Raw genomic sequence first — 20986 nt, forward strand, 5'->3', positions numbered from 1 at the left:
CCCTCATTGTTTCAGTGCAGAATTTGTATTAAGATTGACTTATACATTTAACCACGTAAATTACATTTACGGTCACGCAGTCCGATATCAGGACAACCAACAAAATCAATTTCTCGTGCAATACAAATCCACGCAAAACTGTGCCACGTAAACCGTTACCGACTGCCGTAAAACCGAACTCCGGCCACCGACGTTACATGATTGGTTGAGGGTGCCTCACGTGATCCGGGACCCCCGCTCTCCCCGTGTAAGAGAATCTGTCCTGTCTACCCTAGTACGGCGAAGGCGCACCTCATGAATATCAACGCGTAATACGCTCACGTGACTGCTTAATATTCACAAGACGAACCTTCAGCGACCGCTCATTCGCCAGTCGCCCACCGCCCAGACACCCACGTCAGCTTTCCAGCCAATCGCCGAGACCTATCAGGAGACCCTTTATAATATCGATGAGCCGCGATCTCGCCATAGTAGCAGCGGCGTTATTCGCGACGCGTCTAGAAAACAACAGCAGACGGATTTCAAATAAGTTTCGTCACATTTCGGATCGTTCGCGAGTTTACGGCGTTTAACAATCGCGCCGTTTCACGCTCGAGTCATCGCGGAAAGTTAAAGTAACCGGGCGATGTCTTTATAGTGTTTGTATTATGAACATCGGCGTTGTTTTGTGTACCTCGCGTCCCTGTGCGTGCACTCGAATGCTCTTGATGCTTTCGCCCGAGGATTTGAATTAGCAGCCCGTTAAGCTTCCCTGCTGCCGCCCGGGTCGCGATCATCTTCTCCGTCGCTCTGGTTTCAATGTAACGCGTCAGACGCATCCGTCTCCGTCTCGTGTGTAACAGCGCAACATTGTTACCCGCGTGCGTCGTCATCTCTGGATGAAAGGTTTCGCTACAGATGCAAGCGCGCGCGCGCGTGTTCAGGTGTTCGGCGCGTCCGCGTTTGTGATGAGTGAAGCGTGGGCTTCGCGGTCTGATGCACATGTGAGGACATGTCATTTCCAGCTGTCACATCATGCCTCCTCCTGATGGCCGAAGCGGCAGAAGCAGGCGCTCGGATGCCCTCATGCCCAGCGCCCTGTACCCGTGTCTGGTTGTGGGCGTCGCGGCGGCGGTGCTCGCCCTGCAGCTCGGCTCTGGAGGACTCACGCTCACCTCGTTTTTCCTCAGACTCTTTCTCTATGTGACCTTTGCGCTCTTCTGCTTCCTGCTGGGCAGCTTCGGGCTGCTGGTGAAGAAAAGTCCCCCGAAGATCAGCAGGTTCGACACGACCAAAAGACGGTCAGGCCAGCTGCTGGAGTTATTCGACAAGTTAATGGTAAGAGACGGTGAGCATCTCTGCTGAATGTGTGTCATGTGCTTCACGAGAACTTTGGCAGGTACAGAAGGGGGAATAGATTGAGACATTTGATCTTTTTAGCACCATCAGTTACAGTAATGTTTCTAGAGGTTCATGTTTTTGGTTGAAAACATATTACAATACAAATAATATAGTTTCCTATTTTTGTATCATTTAAGATATATTTAAAGCAGATGATGTCATGTTAAGTTAATACTGTATTGTATTTACATTTAGTCATTTTGCAGACACTTTTATCCAAAGGGTAATAAATAATATGATTTTTATGCCCTATAATATGTATCATTTTTCATTTATACAAATTGTAATGAAACTTTGCAAAATAATGGTCTTAAATTAGTCATCATTGGACGATCACAACCTGTTGAACCTGTTCAAATCAAACCCCTGCATCTGATGCTTTAATATCTTTCAGCTGGATCATTTATAGGCTTCTTCATCATAAAGAATGTTTTTGTGTGTTGACCTGTTTTCTCTCTCTCTCTCTGTCATGTCTAGGGTCGGTTCTGTGTGCCTCTGCTGGATTCGGCTCAGACCCGGAGAGTTGTGATGTCTCTGAATGTGGACAAAGCTCTTAAAGAAGGTGAGATCCATGGAAATCCACAGTCTTTTAACGCTTCGGTTTTCTCCGTGTTTGTTGTGAATGAGGCACATGTTTGCTTGTGACGTCAGTGTGTAAACAGGAAGTGGTTATGTGGTCAAATTGGCATTAAATGCTGTGAGTCATAACTAGTCGAGGTTTGATCAGAGAGAGAATGAGGCAGAGAGAGAACGAGGCAGAGAGAGAAAACAAGGCAGAGAGAGAGAACGAGGCAGAGAGAGAGAACGAGGCAGAGAGAGAGAACGAGGCAGAGAGAGAGAACGAGGCAGAGAGAGAGAGAGAGAGACAGAGAAAGAGAGAGAGAGAGACAGAGAGAGAGAGAGAGAGAGAGAGAGAGAGAGAGAGAGAGAGCTGTTCGAGCAGTCTGTCCAATCTGTTGCAGTGATAAAGACACACAAATGTGTTTTGTCTTTGTTTCTGGTGAAATCATCTGCTGTCTTTCTCCATTTAAAGCTGAAAGATGAAAACTGTTGAATTTTCATTCTGAAATAAAACTTGTTTGTTTGTCACTCAATCCTTTATTTGAACAGACACACATTAATAAACTCTCTGCACATTATTGTGTTTTCCAAACAATTGACTGAATACTCCAACATCTTATGAGTACAGACTATCTGTTATAAGGAAGTATCCATGTCGAAATCCCCCTCGCTTATTTAAATAAAGTTTGTTTAGATTAACATCTCGTCTGCATGTCTTACTGAACCCGCATGACTCTCTGTCTTCTGTGAAACTCAAAATAAGAATGAAGAAATCAGAAGGATTCGTGGACTATTTTTATGATACGTCTTTCTTACAGTATGTCTGATTTGGCACCTTGACAGTTGCTGGTAAATTGACAATGTTTGATCTTTCTTAAATTCCTTTCATGAAGAAAGTCGCGTTGTTTTGGCGAGACGTGAGGGTGAGGAAAGGTTTGTTTAGGATCTAAGTCTCATGATATTTCACCTCTGACAGTCAAACTTAAACTTCCTTCAACAAGCAGGAATCTCAATACTTTAGATGCCAAGAGCTGAGATTAGAGACGTGGATCAGAAAGCATCATGGGTAAAATCCTGCATCAGTCCCAGAACATGCTTGAACAGTCCAAACTGAACGCCTTAGAGATTTTCTCCAGAACGTTGTGCTCTGTTTCTACATTGACCTTTAACTGGCTGTATGTGTCCAAATGCCATTTTTAACAAATAAGTGCCTTCACGTCTTCACATTTTTTAGTGTGTAAATACTTTTTGGTGTTGTTATCTGTCATGGAAATGAAAACAGGAACGGATACTTTCCTTTTGTCCTGAACTATAATAAACTCTTCCTCTGTCCCCTCACTCGACCTCAGACGGTGTTTGATATGTTTGTGTCGTTCTTCTCATTGGAACCGTTCGGCCGGTCACTGTAATGTACACACACACAGAGTTTATATTGATGGTTCTCTCAAGAGCTTTTTTCATCCCAAAGCTTTTGGTCTGATTTCAGTATCTGTACAGTACTTTACATCAGCGAGATTAAAATACACAACCGCTGTGCAGTGAGCTGACAAACTTCATCATCTTCAAACAGTTTGTTGTGAAGGAACAGAACTTCAGCTAGATTGCATCACAGATGATGACGGGTGCACATTTTCCTCGCTAAACTGGTCACATGACGTGACAGCTAATAACATGGCAGAAGTTCAGACTCGTGCACAGGTCATTCTGTGATTGAGTTTGTGATTATAATAATGAGCTCGGCTCGCTTGTGACGGCTTGATCCTCTTAGTGTTTGGTACACTGGAGACCCTGTTACCAACACAGACACGGATGAGCCATACTGATCCCAGTAACAGAGGCTCATTCTCACACACACCACACATGCCCTGATGTTGGATTGGCTTAAATGTGCGATGGTAATGCTGATGGTTGCAGAATCGATCAGAACCGACCTCAGATTTCCATCTCATGTACCTGACCCATTAGCCGCTTAAGCACATTACTGACCCCGGATCAGGTTTTACAGACAGACTAAATCACTTTTACATGACTCGCATAGAGCCAAACTGACTCCACACACGCTAGAGAAGAAAGACACGAGCAGATCAGGGATACTTGTGAATTTTATGTAGTATGTACTAGTTTTGTAGTACTTGAAACCGGTCTCAAGACCAATTTATATGTCCTGGTCTCGATTGTCTTTGGTCTCGGTCTTGGACTGAGACTGAAGTTCAGTTAATGCTCGTGCTGATGCCTAGTGGTCATTGCCTGTCGACACGGACAACGACGCAGAAGTATGAATGAAAACCGACACAGGTCCGTCGCAGAAGTACAAGTTCATCTATAGTAGTCTCAGGATTTTATTTCAAGACCACAACTGTGAGAATTACACTAAATTGCTGATTTATGTGTTGAAATCGTTCATGCGATTGGGCGTTAAACTTCTGGCTTCAAAAGCATTCACCAGTTGCTCCTTATTTGATTCTGCTGGTACTTGTGTTACTCCTACTGCTGGTAAGAGAAGAATGGGAGATTGTCTAAAAGAAGTCTATCAACAAAATGAATACACACAAAGCACCACAATATCCGAGATGTGATTGCAAAAAGGTACTTGTATGCGATGTTGTTTATTTTATTTGATAACATCTGATGTGATATTGATTTTGTAATTTTAATAAGTGATTAATGTTTTAGACACAGTTAAACACAAGTTTTTGTTGCATTTTGGCGAGTCCCAAACACATCTAGAACAAATGTGAACTTTGGTGTGTTTCTGAGCAGCACACAGCTATTTTGCTATTGATTAGATAACATTCAGGGACTTCATTAGTTTTATTGTGTTGAAGGTCACAGACTGTGTATGGGTATCTTGGGTATTTACTGGTTTAGTTGTTGGAATGTTTACCTGCACAAACATTGTAAAATGTTACAGTAGGTTGGTGATAAAACATGGAGCATAAAACATCTTACACAATAAATCACCCAAGTTACTTCTATTATTATTTTATTATGACTTTTTAGTGTGTTGCGGATCTTTTGACTGAATTTTGGGAGTGCTGGTCTCGGCCCCTCAAAGTCTTGGTCTTACTCTTACAGTAGTGCTTTATAATTCATGTGTGGATATGCAATTGAAACAGAATATTGCCATTAAATATGGCACGGTATTATATTTTTACATCATGGTAACAATATTGTCATGATGTCTATTTGAGTGTTTTTTTAGTGAACAAATAAAGTTATCAGTCAAATTCATTTTGAGGTAAGTTTATTTTGTGTGTTCTGCTTTTTTGGCCAACGTTAAAATTTGATGGCACAGATTATTTATAGAGAGAGAGAGAGAGAGAGAGAGAGAGAGAGAGAAAGATTTAACCATTGTGCAAAACTGGATTCTCCAATATTCTTATGTATGTAAAATTAGCACTATATGCGTAATTGTGTTTATTTATATCACATTATATTACATAATTGGCATATCGTGCATTATGTACATTATATATAAGGTTATATATATATAAAGGCAAAGTAGGATGATATGAATGAAATTTCACGCATGGTTTGGGCACGATGTGACATCCCGGCGGTCATCAGAAGAGTTTTTAGCCTGTCCCCCATCATCATGCCAGGTCATTTTGAAGAAGTTGAAGTTCTGTTTGTGACCGGTGTTTAGGAGAAAGCTGAGTGAGATTATTTCAGATGTGAAGCTTTATAAAGAGAAACGGAAGCTGACGCTCAGCGGAGGGAAGTCAGCACTTTTTATGAGGTCACAGAGGATATAAATAGATGTGATTCACAGTCTGGAGGAAAAATGCCCGTGAGCTGAGATTTGGGAAGCTGATGCAGGACGTCTGTGTGACTGCAGGAATCAGACTGATGCTGATGATGATGATGTGCAGTGTGTTTGTCTGGCATCACAATCATGCCATCTGTCTCCTGGAGCTGTGTGTGTGTGTGTGTGTGTAATGTATCTGGACATTGATTGGACATCGTATAATCTCAGTTTGAGGTCTCCATCTGTGTGACAGCGGTTAATGTTGCTCATTAGCTTTAGACACTAATAACAGATGATCATGTGTGTGTCACAATCGTGTCAACATCGGTAGGGCTGCACGATTACGGCTAAAATGACCATCAGGATTATTTTGCTCGATTTGAATCACGATTAATAAACAAGATTATTTTGTCAGTTTTGTTTGTATTTTACTTCAGCGTGTTTATGAAGCCTATACTTTACAGCCAATGAACATGTTATTATCTGCTGTCAGTGAACTTCTTCAAGACCGTATAGCAAAGCAGACATTACGCAATCAATCATCTAAACACCCCACACCAAAAATGAACATTTTATGACTTTGCTTCTATTTCTTGTTTTATTTATAAATCATTGGACACCACTCATGTTTGTCAGTGTGTTTTGCAAAAAAGTATTAAAAAAGTAATTTTTTTACGAAGCTTTGCGATGATTTTCTGACATTATCTGATTATGATCCGTTATTTGTGGGAAGCAGAAATCAACCGCGCAGCCCTAAACGTCTGTGTATATTTAATATTTCATTTAATATGTTTTGTGATGTTAATATTATAGGTAATCACACAGCATTTCTCAACTAACACTGTTTTGATTTAGTTTTATTAATATTTTAAATGCGCTTTTATTTTGAGATTTTGTGTTTATTTAAGCAATTTTAGTATATGCTTTTGTTATTTTATAATTTGTTTTATTTTCATTGTTGCTATTTGAGATGAATTAATTTGAGTTTTTGTTTATTATTACAGTTTTACTGCTTTAAACATATCAGGTTTTTCCAATAATCTTTAGGTCAATATTTGATTTGATTTGAGTGAACAGGGACACTAAACGCACGTCCTTCATCGTGATTGGTTGGATTTTGCTATTACATTTACACAAAATACCCCAAATAGTTTAAAATCTTCTCTGTGATGATCCCTGAGGTTTGGTCACGTGTGGATTGCGGTGTTGCCAGACCGCCGTGTAATGATGTTTTTCTGATATGGAGGAATAAAGTCTCTCTGTCTCTCTCTTCAGTGTTTGACTACAGCTACAGGGACTACATTCTGTCGTGGTACGTCCCCTTGAGTCACGATGAGGGCCAGCTGTATCAGATGTTGTCTGAGGACGTCTGGGAAATGACCAAACAGCTGCGAATGCGTCTTTCTGAGGTGGACGTCGTGAATTTAGTCTGTAATGACACGGTCAAGTCCCTCCACACACACTTCTGTGACCTCAAAGCCGCTAACAGCAGGTGAGACCCAAACACAGGTTCATCACTTCATTTTAAAGGAATATACTATGCCCAGACTGTCAGCTGTCGACTGATCTCTTGAGGTGCATGCTGGGATGTTTTTGAAGCAGTAATGGAGTATTACATCTGACTCTTCTGGAGTTTTGTTTTCATCTATTCTGAGGTCATTTTTGTTTCAGTTTTATTAATCAAAAATCATTTACAAAAAACATATATATTATTATATCCAAATTGTGTGACATCGTGTACCAGACTGAATTCTGTTTATGTGCTTGGATTCAGTTATGCCGTCCACATTTTCCACGTGATCACAGGAATCAAAAACTATCTCTTTTTTTAATATTGTTCTCTTCATACGTCATGATTCTTCTTTCTCTTTGTTTCTGCAGACTAGAGGAGGCGCCGAGACCATTTCCGCTTCATCCCTGTCTGCGCAGTCCCGACGAAGAGCTGCGCTTTCTGCGCAGCTGCGCTCGTCTGCTCATGTTGCGTCTGCTTCCCGCGCGGGACGCCCGTTCTCGCAGTCTGCGACTTCTGCTGGTCGAAGTTGTTGCTACTAAAGGTGACACGGAAGTTCTCATTACACCTTAATACTTTATGATGGCCTGTGAATCGGTGGAAAAAAGTTGTGTGTTTGATTGAGATTTGTGTGTGTGTGTGTGTGTGTGTGTGCAGCGTTGAAGCCGTTGGTGGACGTGTTGAGTGATCCGGACTACATTAACCGTATGCTGTTGGCTCAGTTAGAACACAGGGAGCAGGTGAACGAGCATCATAAGAAAGCGTACACGTACGCTCCGTCCTACGAGGAGTTCATCAAACTCATCAGCAGCAGCTCTGACGTCCAGTTCCTCAAACAGCTCAGGTACAAACATCCTTCTGGATCTATAATCACTTCCTGACAGCTGGACTCGACAGTCATATAAATAGGTTATTGATTCATGTTATAGTGTGTGTGTGTGTTTAAAAGCATGAGTTACTGGATGACTCACTCGACCATCTCGCCACATCCCAACCAATTAATCTCCGGACAGAAATAGTCGCGCTGAAAGCCATTTTTCTTTCAGTCCGTCAGGAGATTCAACAGGCGAACTGAAGTCCACACTGTCGTTAATTCCGATGTTGTTGTTGTCGTCCGCGGGTCAGAGGGGAGAATTTGTCATTTGAGGTTTGTTGCGGATGTGACTCGTGAGACGGTGGCATTTCAACTCTCAGACAAACTTTTGGGTTGCATTGATCGCAGCTAGAAACGATGGAGATGGATCGGCCGGCGTCTGACTCCAGCGTTCTGACCCCAATTTGCAACGAAATAAAGCATCGCTTAGAGGAGAAATCTGTCTTCCTCTCGTTGCTCAGCGATGAAAGAGAAAACACTAGTGCGACTGTTAAAAGACACGTTCTCAGTATTTGTCCTTTAAGCTTTCTGAGGAACACATGAAACAAACAGCTAAAGGAGAATCTGTTCTTGTAAGAAAGCTTTGTACAAATCTTCATCTCTAAAAGTAGAAATGATCACTTTAACAGACAGACACTGCTCATCTCTCGGTTTTAATATTTTGAACTCTTTGTTTCCATGACAACGGTCTGCATCTTCAGCTCTGAATCTGATGTCCACCAAGAGTTAAACAGTCTGTGCTTGATGGCTGAATAAAAGAGGGCGAGAGGGAGAATGCAGGAAAAGGTTGTGCATTGTGTGCAGAAAAAGTGAGCCTCCGTCTCATTTCACACCAGGAGGAGACGAGGAGTCGGGTGTTGAGATTGTTGCTAGGCGACGCAGCTAAACACACTACGGTGGAGACGGTGATGAGATGAAGGGAGAAACGCTTGGGTTTTTGCCTCATTATTTTAAAGAGGGAGATGATTTCTATATAAAGATTTATGCCGGTTGAGTCAGCACGAAGTCTCTCTTTAAAGACAACAAACATTCATCTGTTTTTGAAGGATTTCCTTCATGTGGTCAAGACACACCACACATCATTTCACTCTCGTCCTTACTTGCAATGTTCTCAAATGATTTAGATCGAACGTTCAACGTTCAAAAGTAGTTTCACTGAGAACAGAAAGTGTGTTGTGAATATTCAGCGTTTCACATGAACCGTTATATCACAGGAACCGTTTCATCCATTCACTGAGAATGAGGAATTCCTCCAATTTTCATCACAATGTGACGTCTAGTAGAAGCGATTTTTAACTTCTGACATGATGAGATGAAGAGAGGACTGTGAATCTGATCTGTGAGTTTCTAAGACACACTTTAGTTTGACAATTTAAAAGAGTTCATAAGAAACAAGATCAGTTTCATCTTCATGTAATTTTGATACAAACATTAAAACAACAAATAATCTGATATGATGAAGAATATGATGAAGTGGATGGTCAGGTTTTAACCTGAAGGTGGAAGAGGAGGATCATCTCTGGGATGTGATCCGGGTGAATTCTCGTCAGCGTTGTTTCAGGGATTTTCTCCATCGTGACTGTGATATTTTGTGTTTTTTTTCGTCTGCAGGTATCAGATCGTTGTGGAGATCATTCAGGCCACGACCATCAGCAGTATTCCACAGTTAAAGAGACAGAAAGGTAAGAAGACATGACTTCATATCTGTGCTTGTGTTTTTGTGTCGGGTGAGGAGAGGGATGTGTGTCCAGAAAGCAACATGACTTTCATTTCTATGTTGAATATTTCGTTGAAAGACTCTCGAGTTGAAGCTGTTTTTGTCGTCACAGTGTTGTTTCTGGTTTTGGGTGGAGGCTGTTTATTCACAGTCAGCTTTATTACTGGTGATGCGAGCTGTGAGAGGAAGCAGAGGATGTTCCTCTCCGTGTGTTTCCAGCCGAGCGCCTTTGACGACGACGTGTAATATTAAATGAATGTTAAATAAAATGAATAGTTCTCCTTTATTATAAATAAATATTTGTGCTGATTGTTTATTGTATATTTAAAAAGAAATATAGTGATGATCCTTTTGAACCTTTGAGTTTGAAAAGCGTTAGATTCATGCGCAGTGTCATGCGAGTGAGAAAACACAGTCACGCATTCACAGGTCATTGACCCGCTGATGTTTCTGGATCAATGAACTAAATGATGAATCAGCTTTTATCTTCTGAAGTCTGGAATGACATTAAAGGGACACTCACCCAAAAATGAAAACACAGTATCTAGTTGTTCCAGACCAGTATACATTTCTTTGTTTGGTTGAACACGGAGAACGATATTTGGACAAATGCTTGTAAACTGTTCTTGGACCCAAATGACTCCCATAGTTGGAAAAAGTGCCCCAGAACCGTTTGCTTTTCTACATTCTTCCAAATATCTTCCTTTGTGTTCATCAGAACAAACACATTTACAGATTTGGAGCAACTGGAAGGAGTGTAAATGAAGACAAACTCAATTTTTAAGGATTTTCTAAAATATGTGTTTTATTATGTTAGTTAGCTGTATGTTTGAGGTGTTATGGCTGAAATCCAAACTAACCAACTGCAGTTTGAGTTCTCTCATTTTGGAACCAAACTCTCTTGAATGTTGTGTATAAACTGTATTTCCTGTATGTTGTGTCAAGGCTGTTTGTGTGAATATAACACGCGTCAAACTGAAGGAAGTCAAACCTGTTGCACACCTCATATGTGTTTTACTCTCTCTCTCTGTCTTTAGACAGTAAAGGTAAAGAGGCGGCCGCGCTGAAAGCAGACGTGTTACGTGCCAGAAACATGAAGCGGTATATAAACCAGCTGACGGTGGCTAAGAAGCGGTGCGAGAAACGCATTCGACTCCTCGGGGGTCCGAACTACGAGCAGCAGGAAGACGGAGCTCAGGAGGATGGGGACGGTCCACAGAGCCAACGGGTAAAACTACAAACCACACTCACAGACTCACAGGGTTCGTTTCTGACATTTGCCATGAAGACATTTTTTTATATGAGCATGTGTGTGTTTAACATCATATAAAACTCCTGATGGAGCGCTCTCTCTCTCTCTCTCTCTCTCTCTCTCGCTCTCTCTCTCTCTCTCTCTCTGTGTGTGTGTGTTCTATTGATAAGTGTGTTGTGATGCTTTGACCTTTCAGTCAGTCGTGTGACCTGCTGTAGCTTTAGGCTGTTGTGATTCACACAGGCGGCTCTGTCTTTGAGTTTAACAGCGTGTTGGGTTGTTACAGGACACATCTCTCGCTTCATTCACCAAACACAGAAGAAAACCTCACGCTTCATTAAAAATGTCAGATGATGAAAGCATCATAATTTCAGTGCTTCTCTCGAATCCACTCGGATCGTTTATAGATATTGAGAGGATGTAATGTGTAATATTCAGTCCGAAGCAGTTTCATTTTGTTTCAGTAACAAAGACCAATTCTTGATAAATTGTATTTATTCAATGATATTGTTTTCCTTCTGCCATCTCTGTTTGAAGCATTCATTTACAATCATAAAATGTATATTATATATATATATATTACATGTGTACAAGTCAAATGATGTCGAGGTGATGTTTCCCGTTATTATAAATCATTATTGTCAGAGATGACCGTTGAGAATTGGAGTAAGAAGACTGTATATGCCCGAAGCTTATCTTCAGATGCTTCAGTCACCAGATTAGTGATCACGGCTGTCTGGAGATGAATAAAGCTGTTTGTCTGTTAGTGATGTGTTTTGTGTTCTCACAGATACTTCAGTTTGAAGAGATCATGTCAAACTCAGTGTTTCGTGAACACTTCCGTGTTTATATGGAGCGTGTGGATAAGAGAGCTCTCATAAGCTTCTGGGAGTTGGTGGAGATGCTGAAGAACGCCAACAAGGTCAGAAACAGACACCTGTGACCACCAGAACTAAAACACCACAATAAAACCACATCACCTGACTGTTTGCACAACACGCCTTCAACAAAACATGACATGACAATGAAAATGATATTTACCCCGCGGAAACTAGAAAAACATTTGTGAAATGATGAGGGCATGTGTGAGTACTTGACAATTTGACTTCAAAGTGACATCACCAACTACTGACGTACAGAAAAGCCTACAAAAGTGGTGTCGCTATGGCATCGCTGTGAAGAAACCTTTAAGAGCCTTATATTTAAGAGTGTAAGTCGTATTTTATTGAGCGATGCCAAAGACATTTTGGTTCCAAAAGGAACCATTCAGTCAAAGGTTCTGTAATGAAACAAGAAGAACCCTTTATATAATTTAAACAGCCATTTTTGTTCTTCAGATGTTAAAGGTTCTTATGGAACCGTGAAGCACCTTTATTTTTAGGAACGTATGTTGTTGTATGTATGTGAATCTTATAGTGTCTTCACACCAAACGCCAATGAAGCGTTAAGCACGAGTGATTTACATGTCAAGTCAATGCAAAGACGAGATGACCTACTTGCGGTGCGTTTAGCGCAAATGAGTCAACGGCGAAAAATCTGAACTTTGGCGAAAATTCGTGCCACGTTAACCAATCAGGAGCTTGCTCTAGTAGAGCCATGAGCGAGCGGCAGAAGCAGAAGTGTCTGTAATGAAGCGAATTTCACACGCGAATGATGCGAGTAAACTCAGTGTTCAAGCGTCCAACTACACGCGAATAGCGCCATTTACCGCGTTTGTTGTGAACACTCTATTAGACTTGTGAAAACATTTACATTTAGTCATTTAGCAGACGCTTTTATCCAAAGCGACTTACAGATGAGGAAACATTGGAAGCAATTATAACAACATAGGTAACAAAATACATAAGTGCATCAAACTAGTCCATTAAAGCCTAGCACTACGACTGATTAAAACTATGACTGATAAAAACAAGGCATATATTTTATGCAATTTCTGCCTGTCAGTTGAGTTTGTGACAAAGCAGTTTTTACATATAGTTCATTTCTGCATAATATAATTCAATAAAATAGTTGAATTTGTTTCCTGAAGTACAAGGTGAATTTATAATCCCTAAACGTTTAGCTTTTTGTGTTTTAAGGTGAATACTAGAAGAAGAAAAGGTTATATATTGCATCATTGAGGATTTCTTTAAAAAGGCTAAAACTGTTGTTTCGTGAACCCTCTGTCTCCTGTCGTCGGTGTTTAATATATTGTTGTTGTGTGAAAGTAACCTGACGTGTGGATCATCACGTGGTCTGTTTTTTCCCATCAGCGTTCATTTAGCAGCTGTTTAGCCTTCAAGTCTGGTTAATAATGTCTTGAAGAAGCGTTTCTGGTGTCTTGATTCATGTCGGCCATGTCCTCATGTTCTGTGTTTGTGTGTAGAATGAAGTGGCACAGCTGGTGGGAGAGATCTATCAGAACTTCTTTGTGGAGAGCAGAGAGATCCCGGTGGAGAAAGCTCTTTATAAAGAGATCCAGCAGACGCTGGTGGGAAACAAGGGTACAGACGTGTTCCTCAGGATCCAGGGAGATGTTTACGAGACCATGAAAGAGAGATATTACCCATCATTCCTGGTGAGCGACCTGTACGAGAGACTCATTAAACGAGAGGAGCAGAGGAGCAGCTCACAGTCCAGCAGTGAAGAAAGAGACGAGACCGTGAGTTTATCAAACTCTCTCTCTTATTCTCCTTTTCTTCTTCAAAGTAAAGCTACTTTATGGTCAGGATTGTGTCGGCTTACAGAAATTATTCATGTGGCTTAGTAAATATCACAATAATAAACAGCTTTTTAAACATTTAACTGATTGTTTTTCAAAAACATTCATTAAAAATCCAACAGTTTACTTCTCTAAAATCTACATCGATAATCGAAGTATAATGAAAAAAAAAGTATTTAATTAACCAATTCAATCTGTAATATATTTTATATTTTTAATAAACCCTTAATATTTTTGTTGAATTCTAAAAGAAATATTTGAGTTAAATTTACACAATTTGAACATTTCATTGATTTCACAGGTTTAAAATGTAATTTTATTGAGTGGAAATTGCTTCACGTAAAATCATTGTCAAATCATTTTGTTTGAGTTTATACAACAACAACAACAACAATAGGATAAACATTGAACATCCGACAGTATTCACTGATGACAAAATGCTTATTTAGATGAAAATTATGTCATTTATGTGATTCAAGTAATGTATAATTATCTGACAATTAAGCGTTTTATTTCGGATAAGGTAAAGAATAATTTGTGCATATTGTAAATGTATTTAATGTTTATCAAGTAAATACACTAGATAAATAAAACAAAAACAAGATGAAATCATCCTCAAGAGCTGTGTGGTTTTAAAAGGGTGTCTCTAGGTTGTGGTTACTATAAAATAAAAAAGATTATTTAAATATTTTTTGCAAATAGTTAAATGCATTGAACAATAAATTCCACGACCTTCTGATGGTGTGTGCTCATATTTAAAGGGACAGTTCACCTAAAATTAGATGCAATGAAATTATGAAATGTTTTGACGGTCACAATACACTTGTAATGCAAGGTTTGTGTGTTTTAGTTTTATGACATTCTAATACAACCTCAACTAATAAAATTGAGTTTGTTCGGTTTAAATAATCAAACTTTGATAAAAGTCAATTGTATTGGGGCACTGGGGGACCCCCAAATAAAATTCTGCTTAGGGCCTCGTAAAGTCTTGGCGGCAGGCGAATGATAAAATAACTAAATATATGAAGGAATAAATAAATGACTAAGCATTGTTTACTGTAACCGTAATGATGAAGTGACCCGTGTGTTTCTGTCACGTTCAGGGTCCGGTGACGGAGGGGGCTGACGTGGCTCTGGATGAAGGCAGTAAAGGCATCAATAAACAGGCCAGTTACGCCGCCAGTAAACTCCAGCAGCTGTACGAGAGACTGGAGTACAAACGTCAGGCCCTCGGCTCCATTCAGAACGCACCACGACCCGATAAGAAGGTGCCGTGTGTGTTTTACGTCTTTTCAGTTCATTTTATCCGATGCACATGAAATATCAGTGTGACCAATGACCAGTAGCCAGTTTGAGATTTTAACACACAGAGACAGAAATGTAGATGAAGGGTTTCGTTTCCAGGAAACAGATACTTTATATTTCTAATGTACTGTAAGTCACTTTGGATAAAAGCGCCTGCTAAATGTATAAATGTGTGTGGTTTGATTGCGTCCATTAGAGCGGGGATTGATTTTTCTGAGTTTGATTCTCTCGTGTTGTAGTTCAGAGAGTCATGTGTAGATCTGTGTTTAGATCGTGACGTTGCTGAAGGATGAAATCGGAGCGATGGAGAAGGAACACGGCGATCTCCAGCTTCACATCTCACGCACAGACTGCTGGTGTGAGAACTTGGGCTCGTGGAGAGCTGTAATCCACGGCACAGAGGTCCGCTTCATTCATTCTGTCTTGCCATAATCCATATTTCACTTGAATATTGACATATGCAGATATGCAGTGAAAAGGGCTTTTCATACTTGTGTCCTTTTGTTTTGTTTGTTGAAGAAGAAATGTCAAATGTCATCTTGTGTGTGTGTGTGTATTATAATATGATGTGTGTGTGTTTCAGGCTTCTGAAGAGAACGGAGAGCAGATGGCGTGTTACTCCGTATCCGTGAGTCTTTCGGAAAGAGATGATTCTCAAAATACCTGCTGGAGCGTCGTCCGGAGGCTCAGCGAGTTTCAGGCTCTGCACAGGAAGTTGACGGAGGTACGGCTGATGTTTCTGTCTGGATGTGTCCGATAAAATACCACAGAGTCGTTCAGACGTAAGTGACGCTTCTCTCTTTTCTGCAGTGTTTTCCGTTACTTAAGAAAGTGCAGCTTCCCTCGCTCAGCAAACTGCCGTTTAAATCCATCGACCAAAAATTCATGGACAAATCCAAAACTCAGCTCAACACGGTTCTACAGGTGAGTTCCTGAATCCAGTTTGATGGGACAGTATGTGTATTGCAGTGAAGTGCTCTTATAATGGCCGTTTTCTGTTTCCCGGACGGTGATTCTGAGATGACGTTCCTGTTTTATTTGCGTGTGTCTTCGATAGAAAGTGTTGACGGATGAGCGCATGTGTCAGAGCGAAGCCCTGTATGCCTTTCTGAGCCCATCTCCAGAACATCTGAAGGTCATCGACATCCAGAAGAAATCCTCCTTCTCTCTCGCCTCATTCCTGGAGAAACTGCCGGGAGATTTCTTCTCACATCAAGAGGTACACACACACACACACACACACATCTCATGACACTCTTGGTCAGACTGTAGATTTCAGGAGGATGCTTTTGTGTTTGTCAGGATGAAGCAGACGATGACAGCGATCTGTCTGATTATGGTGATGAGACTGATGGAAAGAAAGATGCTCTGGCTGAACCCTGTTTCATGCTGATCGGGGAAATCTTTGAACTCCGGGGCAGTGAGTAAACCATCCTCTGTGTGTCTGTGGTCCTGGTGAACCTTGTGTTGTGTGGACATGTTTTTGCCCCAGTGAACAAAACACATTAAAGATCAAAGGAAATTATGTTTATTTGAAAAGTAAAAATGCAGAAAGGTTTGTGTGATGGTTTGGTTTAGGGATAGGCTGAAATGCACCGTGTGTGTGCGCTCGTGTGTTCGTTCGTGCGCGTGTGTTTTTGTGTGTGTGTGTGTGCGCGCGCGCGCATGTTTTTGTGTGTGCGTGTATGTTTGAACGTGTGTGCGTACGCATGTGTCTGCGTGTGTCCGTGTCCGTGTGTGTGTGTGAACAAGTGTTTCACATTGAATCTGGTTCAGATCTACAGAAAGTGCAAAATAATTCAAACTAAAGAAGTGCAGTGAATAGTGCTGTTGGTTTGAGAGCGAATGAATGAATAAAAAACAAAGAAATAAATCTATTCCCTCCATTTAAACTGTGTGAAGGGACAGGGTTGTGTTGCTTCAGATCTGTTTGTTTTTGAATATTTTTGATCTGTTTATTTCTTGTGTTTCTCTCTCTGTAGTGTTCAAATGGGTGAGGAAGACGCTGATAGCACTTGTTCAAGTCACATTTGGAAGGACCATCAATAAGTAAGAATAACTGCATGACATCAAGAGTTTATGTGTAAAAACAGATGAGATCAAAATGTGTTGTCATGTTTTGTTGTGTGTGCTAGTTTGCTTATTTTGTTTTTATATTTCTCAATGTCGTATGAGTATTTGTGTATTGCTGAAAGAGTGTTAAACAGATGTGAATGTCTCTCTGTGCAGGCAGATCAGAGACACGGTCAACTGGATTTTCAATGAGCAGATGTTGGTTTACTACATTAATATTTTCCGTGACACGTTTTGGCCCGACGGGAAACTGGCACCTCATAACAAAAGCCGCTCTGAGAGCGAACGCAGAGAAACCAAGGAGAGAGCCCAACAGAAACTTCTGGATAATATTCCAGGTGACAGAGCAACTTTGGTTTTGGCATTATGGGAAAATTCCCTTCCGATGAGGATGCTCAACATATTACATTAAAAACATAAAATATCACCCTTAAAATGTGTCTGAGCTCTTCTGTAAAGACACACAGATTCACAGTCGTCTATTGCTGTAATATAAGAAACCGTTCTTCTCAGTAATATTTCACACAGGTCCTTGTTTCAGTATCGTTGATGTGTGCTTTCATTTATTTATAATAAAAGTGGTTTGTGGTTGATGTGTCCTCATTGTGTTACTGTTGGTTTGTAGATGCTCTTCAGAATCTGGTGGGTCAGCAGAACGCCAGAAACGGCATCATCAAGATCTTCAACGCTCTTCAGGAGGCGAGAGCCAACAAACATCTGCTCTATGTGAGGCTTTCTCTGGAAATAAACCTCACGTCCTTCTAAAACAAAGATTTCATTGTGCAGAGAAAACACAAAGAGTATATTTCCAAAAAGGCACAACTCTGTTTTAAAAAAATGTTCAAAAATCATATTTAATATATCCAATAATATCAATCAAACTGCAGTTGGTTTGTTTTAAATTAAGCCACAATAACTCAAATACAGCCAACAAAATAAAAACATGATTATTGGAAATAATCTCTTCTAATATTTGATATGTAGGAATGAGGGTGATACATTTCCTGTTTAAAACGCATGAATAACACAGCGTGTGTTGTGTTTGTCTTACATGACCTTTGACCCCTATGGTCTGTAGACTCCAGACTTTCTCTTTCTGTCAGCTCATGACAGATTCGAAGAGAAAGTTAAAGTACTGCAAATGGCTCATGAAGTCGGGAGAATTTTATACAGCGAACCTGAAGTGAAGTAATATAGAAATATTGTATTGATATAACAAACATAAATCATATTATGATGCACAGAATAATGTATGGTAAAGCTCTAAATGTGTTATTCATGTCTATTCCAAGTGTAGTTCATGAAATGTCTTGACGTTCGTGTGAGCTGAAGTTTGCTTTAAAGCATTTTGTTGAAATCTAGTTTACTAATAATATATATTATAATATAAAGAGCAAAGAATGCAGTGCAATCCCAGAATGCACCCCATTGCTAAAAAAACATAGAAATGTATGCGATGCAGAATCAATACTATAGTTCAGATGGTAAATTCTCTCTTCTGATCAGTTGGGGATTAACCGGCGTCTTTCTGTCATTCAGGTGTTGATGGAGATGCTTCTGAAAGAACTCTATCCTGAGCTGAAGGTGGAGCCTGCGCAGACCTGAACATCGGATGACATCACCACCTCTCATTCACATCTCTCTTCTCTCTCTCACGGACCATTCTGTCTTTTGATTTCTCAAACACTTGTTTGTGTAGTGCTGGATCTCACATGAATATGTTTGTGTTGATGTGTTTTTCTCTGGTGCGGTGGGATGAACGGGACGCGTCACTGCCATCTGCTGTCTTCTATCTCTTTATTATGTCTTTCTTCAGAGAGGAGCGTGTGCTTTATAATGTGAATAACAGAGGAGCTCGGTGAACTCTTCACGTATTATTGTGATCACTATGAAGGCTTTTAATCGTGCAATATGTCATGTACAGTTATCGTGAAGGTTTTGTTTGTGATATTATTATAGAATTTTATTTTTACCAACATTAGACTTGAGCATTTATAAGCAATAAATGACAAAAGACGATTCATAATGTGTCATGTCTTCGATGTACCAAATACGTTTTACTCCACTTGTAATGAATGAAAATTGATTTGGACTAAAAAAGATCTTTGATCTTGTTCAGAGATCAGTGCAAGGAGACGATCTGATGTGTTTGCCACATCTTGCACTTCAAATGACAGAAATAAAAACTGCCTAACACCGTAAACACTTTACAATCAGTTGATTTTCACTTTTGTGCTTTTAAACCGCAAGATGCTCTCCTAGTATTCTTGTGACTAAGTGCAAAATGGAATTGTGGGATTGATGCATTATTTTTCATTAACATCCGGTCATACAGAACATCCAGACATCTGTGTATCTACCCTGACAGCCTGCCAGATCTTCATATGATGTCACGATCCATCAGGAAATACGTCACTGAAATATGGAGAGCTTTTCAAAAGACTGAACTAAATACATCATTTTTAATCATATAGGCCTCATTAGCGGCGTTGATCTGTACGCAAGTCTACACGTGTGTGAATGTCAAATGTTGAATCCAGATCAGGTTTTGGTGAAAGTGATTGTGTTTTCTTTGAGAAGAGGTTTGTTTTTTCCCACCTGTCGTGCATCTGTAGACGTTTCCAGGAAATGAAGACATCGTTTCTTCTCTCTGTAACTCTTCACAGATCTGAAACACAATGGAAGAGATTATTGACAGCAGTAAGTCTCTTTTCAGTTCTCTTTTTTCCCTTTTATATTGAATGTAAGGAATCTACTTTCTTAAGCCCTTGTGTGTATTCCTACAGCCTTGTGGACATAGTTGTGCAGGTTTTGGGTTCATTTTGTACTCTGGATGCGCTTTAATGATCAGACATATAAGTATCGGATAATACAATTTAGGCCGATATATTCTAGCCGATAAATACCACTATATCAATTCCTCTAGTTAAACTTCTTATGTCTTTCATATAAAAGCAGTCGTCCTCTTTTTGCCGTTTGTTTCAGTCTTAGGGAATGTTATATTGATATCTAGATACTGTATATCAGACAATATATCGTTATCGGCTTCCGATGTTAAAGAATCATCTGTTATTGTTAACGGCCAAAATGTCCATATCAGTGCATCCCTAGTTTGTACTTTTTCTTTGCAATATTGGTTTACAACTACAACTATCGGTGAAGAATATTGAGCTTCTTTCACATCGCCCTAGCTGACCTGCTGTTTCTTTTGTCATCGCCCTTTTGGGCCTATAATCCGATGGCTGAATGGATCTTAGGTAGTTTTATGTGTTGTGTCATTACAGCTCTCGACACAGCAGCATCTTCTTTATGGTCCTCATAAAAGGGCATCGCTACATCACAGTCTTCTACCCACTGAAGCGTTGGACAATGACTATAAAAAGGATTGGTTTTGTGTGGATACTGAGCCTGCTCTGCCTAATATTATTTTTAGCCGTGAGATTCAAGCGTCTCGAACATTTTGTGTGGAGGATTTTCCAAGTCCAGCCTGGAAATCATTTATTTCTTGTTCTGGGCACCAGTTCCTCTTCGTCTTGGATAATCAAGGTCACGTGTACATTGAGTGGTCTGATGATGTGGATTATTGCCTCCAATCTACTTACTTTCAGAACCCTCATTTCAGGAGAGAAGTCATCGAATTCTTTCAAGAGTTTCATCTCCATCAACTCCAGCTCCGGCAGCTGTGGTAGACGAGTAGATATTCTGTAATGTGTTTTTTACTCTAACTGTGTTAAACCGAACTTAAGAATTAAAATCAAATATGTCCCTGGTAGCACATGTACATCTGGCAGACATCTACTTGATTTTCATCTGCAAGACATCTGCTCTACATCTGTGAGACGTCTGCTGTCAGATGTCCTATAGA

General features: G+C 40.2%; 1 protein-coding gene across 1 annotated transcript; it reads left to right on the top strand.

Annotated features, from left to right (window-relative positions):
* The first annotated feature begins 448 nt into the window (after positions 1–448).
* snx25 (sorting nexin 25) lies at positions 449–19140 on the top strand. The gene is made up of 19 exons (XM_079480226.1): positions 449–1317; positions 1858–1942; positions 6965–7181; positions 7571–7743; positions 7857–8043; positions 9685–9755; positions 10828–11018; positions 11833–11964; positions 13408–13683; positions 14847–15011; positions 15319–15450; positions 15632–15772; positions 15859–15972; positions 16106–16267; positions 16351–16468; positions 17031–17097; positions 17278–17459; positions 17747–17847; positions 18661–19140. Exons 1-19 carry the CDS (start codon positions 1015–1017, stop codon positions 18724–18726), a joined length of 2883 nt encoding a protein of 960 aa, XP_079336352.1. The 5' UTR covers positions 449–1014; the 3' UTR covers positions 18727–19140.
* Positions 19141–20986: the final 1846 nt, after the last annotated feature.

This window comes from Barbatula barbatula (genome assembly GCF_947034865.1).
Source record: "Barbatula barbatula genome assembly, chromosome: 18".
Taxonomy (NCBI): domain Eukaryota; kingdom Metazoa; phylum Chordata; class Actinopteri; order Cypriniformes; family Nemacheilidae; genus Barbatula; species Barbatula barbatula.

Excerpts from the sequence above, each read along its gene's own strand:
- snx25 (XM_079480226.1), top strand. The coding sequence starts at position 1,015 with ATGCCTCCTCCTGATGGCCGAAGCGGCAGAAGCAGGCGCTCGGATGCC. Across the intron at positions 15,973-16,105 it reads AGCTCAACACGGTTCTACAG|AAAGTGTTGACGGATGAGCG; the intron begins GTGAGTTCCTGA and ends TGTCTTCGATAG. Across the intron at positions 16,469-17,030 it reads AATCTTTGAACTCCGGGGCA|TGTTCAAATGGGTGAGGAAG; the intron begins GTGAGTAAACCA and ends CTCTCTCTGTAG.